This window comes from Zingiber officinale, chromosome 2B, assembly GCF_018446385.1.
Source record: "Zingiber officinale cultivar Zhangliang chromosome 2B, Zo_v1.1, whole genome shotgun sequence".
Classification (NCBI taxonomy): Eukaryota; Viridiplantae; Streptophyta; class Magnoliopsida; order Zingiberales; family Zingiberaceae; genus Zingiber; species Zingiber officinale.
The window spans coordinates 116,454,569-116,460,695 of record NC_055989.1 but is presented as its reverse complement, the minus strand read 5'-3'; the positions used below and the strand labels follow the sequence as shown (position 1 = coordinate 116,460,695).

General features: G+C 36.1%; 1 protein-coding gene across 7 annotated transcripts in view; it reads left to right on the top strand.

Annotated features, from left to right (window-relative positions):
• Nucleotides 1-5,141: 5,141 nt before the first annotated feature.
• LOC122046886 (psbP domain-containing protein 5, chloroplastic-like) overlaps nt 5,142-6,127 on the top strand; it is a 36,956-nt gene continuing 35,970 nt past the window's right edge. For 5 of the 7 annotated variants that reach the window (XR_006130412.1, XR_006130413.1, XR_006130414.1 and 2 more), the window contains exons 1-2: nt 5,142-5,311; nt 5,392-5,537. Coding sequence is in view for 3 of the 7 variants with exons in the window: in XM_042607824.1 (XP_042463758.1) it covers nt 5,229-5,311; nt 5,392-5,537 (229 nt within the window). In the remaining 4 variants the exon portion in view is untranslated. The remainder of the gene's footprint in view (nt 5,312-5,391; nt 5,538-6,127) is intronic. The other 2 variants (XM_042607823.1, XM_042607822.1) reach the window with 2 other exon arrangements.

Below are 6,127 nucleotides of genomic sequence, written 5' to 3'. Positions count from 1 at the left end.
TCGACATGAACTTAGATATGACTTGAACCAATACTATGAATGTAAGTACATAATTAATGGTAGATTGATAGGACTTGTGGCTTGTTATGCGTGATATGCTTATGTACACTATCACATTGTAGCGGTGTATCTGATTATGTTTGATTCTTGAAAAACTACACCTGAAACATCCACACTTCCAATCAAAACTTGACACTCTTAATTTGATAGCATGTAAACGTTTACAAAAAGCATTAGATGTTTTGTTTCACAAGAGTGAAAACTAGTTGCTTCTACTTAATATGTACATGGTTTATGCATATGGCTTAGGTGAAAAGGAGAAAAGAACCCACACAAATTGGGACGAATTTAGCTCTGACATAGCATGTACAGTAGCTTAGGGATGACCTTAAGCAATTCACACAACATAAAACACATGAATTAAACAACCCATATTAATTGACCTACATCCCATTAAAGAAAATTTATATGTTGACTTAAGCAATCCTTATGCAACCATTAATGAGTGTAGCATTCTCTCATTTCATAAGCTTATATGGTTGCTTTATTTGCCTAAAATAAGTTACAAACCGGATGCTATGCTTTTGTTACAAACCAGATACTAGTTGGAGACTAAATGATTGCCTAAGAAGAAAGGAATTAGAGATTAGGAGCTGCAGTGAGTAGAGTGGCTGGATAAGCTATCTTAAATGGTAACCTTAGGATTAAAGTATTGATTACATTTTTAACCTGCTCAACTTCCTCTAAATATCTAACACATTGATACTCGAATTTAACCTAACCTATTAAGATAAATGGGTAATCAAACTTAAAGGGTACCCATTACCATATTTAGCTATACCAATGAATTTCAAGTTCAACTAGAAGTAAGAGTGAGTGTCAATATGCCTGTGGGTACCTCAAGAATAGGGAACTCTTTGTTTTTATGATTTAACCCCTCTTCATTATTTTACTCACCTCTTTTGTTTTTACCTATATTCATGTTTTTCATTAATCAGATAGAGACCCCTAACTACATTATTTAGGCTACAAGCTCGACCTCTACCACATGGCTATAGGGAGGAAATGATCATGTTGATCCCTAATCTTATCCCTAGCCGATCATTAAACATTAAATGTGTGGGAATTTACTAGAATCTACTCCTACATGAAGCAAATGAATAAAAACTACAAGTAAAGTTTACCTACCCTGTTATGACTTCAGAAGAACATGCTGAATTTTCCATGTATGCTGGCCTTTAATATAGAGGGCTACAAGAGGATTATATCTTAGGTCAAGACACTCCAAATCCATCATAAACCAAAGGAAAATAGTTTCTACTTACTAGAGGATTGAATGGACCCAAAAGGAAGCTCTAACTTGCTGTTTTGGGTGCTGAACTAAGGAGGCAACTGCCTTCTTGCCGCATTCCTTGCTGTTGTGGTTGGTAGCAGAAATCACAGAAAATAGGGGGCTTAGTGCAGGATATTCAGGATACCAAGATGGCATCAGAGGTAGTACAATAAATAGTATATCTCTTCATCAGAGGTAGCTTTGTTCTTCTATGCTTCACTAGATTTGTTGTGTAGTCATATTTCTTTGTTCAACCATTATCATGCCTAGTAAGTTGTTGTATGATGCTGTCGGTTCTTATCAATCTGTACACTTGAATTAGAAGGAGCAAATTATCTATGTTATATTCTAAGCAGCATATACTAAGTGTCATATATGAAAGTTTTAGATTCTATGTTATATTCGTTATCTTGCACAGTAGCCTTTAAAAACTCAGTATTCTATTTTATTTGATACATGTACACATTTGTTTTAGTTATTTGACATATGGTGGATTTATGTGTTTTTACAGTTTACAAATCTCAAGTACTCCAGAGTTGAAATTGATGAAGTGCGGTTCGAGTGGGCTGAATGCATGCTAGATTACATTTGAAGTGTGGTTCTACCTTGATGTGTTAAAAGAATGTTCTACCTTGATTTTGATATTTATTAGCTAGCTTTTGATGTAAAAAGAATGTTTGGGTATTTTATGGATATTGTTGTAAGAAGATTATTTATATAATTTGTGAATATTTGTGTATTTTATGGATATTATTGAATGAAGAATATTTGTACAATTTGTGAATATTTGTGTATTTTTTTTTTGTTATTGTCGGTTTTAAAATCAAATCTGTGCTGTTAGAAAAAATACATATTACATCGGTTTTCCACCGATGTAAAACCGGTGTTATAAAGTAATATTACATCGGTCATTTACCGCTGCCAAAACTGGTGTTATTAACATACAATATTACATCGGTTTTACATCGTGTATGAAACGGTGTCGTTAAGTGATACTACACCGGTTAATAACCGATTCGAAAACTGGTGTCGTTAAGTGATACTACACCGGTTTTAACCCGATGTCTAAAATGACAGACTTTTAGCATCGGCTTCCTAGACATCGGTCAAAAATCAAATAGACACCGGTGGAAAACCGATGTCTATGAGCGATTTTGTTGTAGTGGTTAAAGAGTTTGGTAATTGAATTATAACCATGGTTACGACATATGATGCGTTATCAAACATCCTAGAAAGATGTTACAGCTTGGAAATATCCTCCCTGGAAAAGGTGTTGAAGCTTAGGAACATCTTCGAAAAAGACATTGCTGCTTGGGAATATCCTTGCTCGAGAACATCTTCGGGAAGCTTGTGCCGAAATGGGAACATCTCGACTCAAAAACATCCCTAGAAAGACCGCACAAACTTGTAGCCTCGTTGCCAACTAGCATATAGGAGCATCTTGACCAAGAACATCCTCTACACATCGACTCGGGTCACGGGAACCTCTCCATTCAAGAATATCCCTCCTAGGTATATCCCTTTGACTCATAATTCTAATTGTCTTTGACATGTAACAAGCGAAAGTGTCAACCTTCATCATTTATGCCTTGCCACGTCCACATCTAGACCTTGTTAGCTATTCCTCGATCAAGCTAAATTAGAGAGGCATGTGATATGCCTTGCAAACCCTGCTCAAGTATATATATCTAAACAAGTCTACGTATGCCTATCGGAGATGTGACTAGATAGGCAAGAGGATGAATCAAAAGGAAAATCTCTGAAAAAAGATATTGCGACTTAAGGACATCCCTGTTCAAGAACATCCCAGAGAGCCTACTCGTTTGGGAACATTCTTATTAGAGGCATCCTTGGGGAGATAGCCTAAATCTACTACTTTATAGTTTCATTACTAATTATCATGCGGGAGCATCCCCGTTCGAGAATGTCCTCTATATGCCAATCCAGGTCGTAAGAACATTCTTGTACGAAATATCTCTCCTAAACCCAATCCCTTCCACTCTTAAATCTAATCATTATTGCTAATGGTATCTTGAACATGAGTTTGATAAGAGCTATCAAGGAGGAGGTTGATCTCTAACAAGAAAGGTGGTGCCTTAGGTATGGTGAGAGACAACCAACCTTGGGCCATGCCGCAGTATGTCCTATGTTCTTCTGACAGAAGGGAATAGAGGTCTTACACCAGTCCATACCTTCTGCCATCACACGTGGCAGCTTGGGTGGAAGATTGTCTAATTGGTATATGAAGGGAGGTGTCTGTAACAAGAGAGGGAGGCATGTGTAACAAGAGAAGGAGATAGGAGATAATTGAAGGACAAGAGCTCTATCCGATTAGAACTTAGGGCATTCATAGTCATGGAACTTTTCTATAAACTTTTTCGTTATCACATCTACGCGATGTCAAAAGTAAAAAACCTTACACCTCTCTCCACTATAAAAAAAAAAACTCTAACCAACTTCTTTATGGGTCCCATGTTTTTCATTATATTTTATTTATATATAAATAAAATGTAAATTCATAAATTACCATTAAATAATATTAATAATTACAAAATAAATTACCTTATTTGAAATAAAAGACTTAAAATAAAAAAATTTATTAACCTTTTGAATTTAAATTAAAATAATTATTAGAAGGAAGAAGCGACTCCCAAGCTCCTTCCCACCTGCCACGTCCACAATGACAGATCAAGTTGATAGTTAAGAGGAGGTATCAATTCGCATTAAAAGTATTTTAAAAAACAGATAGTAACCTTATGGAGGGATGGATATTTATTGAGGCCTTCGTTAACTCGTCTTATGTCTATTAAATTATAGCAAAAAGTAACTATGTTCATCTTAAATATCTCTCACAGTTTATCCCTAGGTTATGTGATGAGAGGTAAATTACGGGGCCAACCTATAACCGATCCTCAACTGACTATGAGGTGAAAGAGATTTTTTTCCTAAAATATATATCCGTTATAAATTAATCCCTTATTCTATTATAATATATCTATCATGGAGACGTTTTATGCCTATCAAATGGTTCTCTTCGTAATGGCATCTGACTAGGGCTGTAAATGAGTCGAGCCGAGCCAAGCCAAGCTTTGGGGTATTCAAGCTTATTTGATAAGGTAGTCGAGTCTAGCCGAGCCGAGTTTAAAATGAATCAAGCTTTTGAAATGATTGTTCAAGTTTGACTTTGTTTATTTTTTTATGAGCTTGTTTGAAACCTGACTTAAGCTTGGCTTGTTTATATGTTATCGAGCTCTAAATTCAAGCTTGACTTGAGCTTAGTTCGAGCTTGGTTTGAGTTTGGCTCAAGCTTGGTTTGCTTAGATGTTATCGAGCTCTCAATTCAAGCTTGTTTGAAAACTTTAATTGTTTGATTGGTTATTGAACTTGATAATTTAAACTTATTTATTTGTTTTATGTTATTTTATTTTATTATTTATTTAACATATTGAAAAGAGTTTTATTAATGGATATGGTTTATGAACATTGTTCACCAACGTTGTTCATGAACATTGTTTACGAACGTTAACGAGCTGAACACATGTGTTCAAGCTTATTTGTTTAGTTTAACAAGTTGTTCAATCTTATTTATTTAATTAATCTTGTATATATTGAACGAACATAAATAAACTTTTATCAAATTGAACACTAAATTTGTTCATGAACACTTACAGTCCTACATTTAACTATAATAAAAAACAATCTTCATAAGTTATAAAATTTATTAAAATGGAACACACGGCCAAACGTTTTTTTCTTCATTTTTTATAATAGGTAGACGGCCTTCGACTGCCCCCGAGTAAATCCGGAGTGAACTCACGCCTACAAGTTGCCTTTTTGTTAGTGGGGGTTGGTTACGATAACGCGGATAGCATATCACTGCTGCTGTGGAGCGAGCATGGCAGCGGCGGCTCTTCTCTCGCCTCCTTTCGCCGTCACCAATTCTTTCTCGTCTCTTCTAGCAATTCGCGCTACCCTGCCGTGCGTTCCTGCTCTCTCCTCTCCCTCTCCGTTTTGGTCACCGCTTTGCTCATGCGGTTTTTGGCTCCTTGCTTCCACAGAAATCGAAGAAACCCCAATTGTTCGGCGCGTGGGACAAGCTGTCCAGCGGTTTGTTCTGATTCCTCTGCCGTGGTTTCCACGAGCAGCTTCTGCAGGAGGGATCTGTTGCTCTCAGGTCTCTCGACTTTCATTCTTCCAGTCTCCGGTTAGATTCTTACTCTAACTTTGCTTGTTTTTTTTTAGTCGTCTGCTTATAGAAACCATCTATGGTTTCTTATTGGGTTTATAGTTGGAAAAATAAATCATGCAGCTTCGATTTTTTTCTCCACACTAATAATAAAAGGTCTGGTTAAGGGGAATGTTTCCGAGAATACGTATTTCCATCACAATTTTTTTTTTCAATGTTTGAGACTATTCATGTCAGAGTTTGATAACCTACTTATGTTTAGATATTGTTTTGAAAATTTTGTTTTAATTGATCAGTTAATCGATATTGGGGTGGGCAGGCCCAGGGTCATGATTCAATCTCTTTCTCTCTCTACTTTACCCAGCTAGAGAAGTGGTGGAAACCATCACATAGAAGGGCATAGAAGTGACATTTTGATTTTTGATTGACAAAAGAGAAGGGAGAATAAAATGTATGGACATTCCTTTACACGGTTCAGTATAGGCAAAGAATCTCTAGGTCAAGGTAATGTATAAATTATAAGGCGTACTAATGCAAATTGGGCTTGTTCCTTCACAAATAGGCAGCCTACTTTTGGTGCTATGGGATTGTCAAAAGAAATGGTTCTC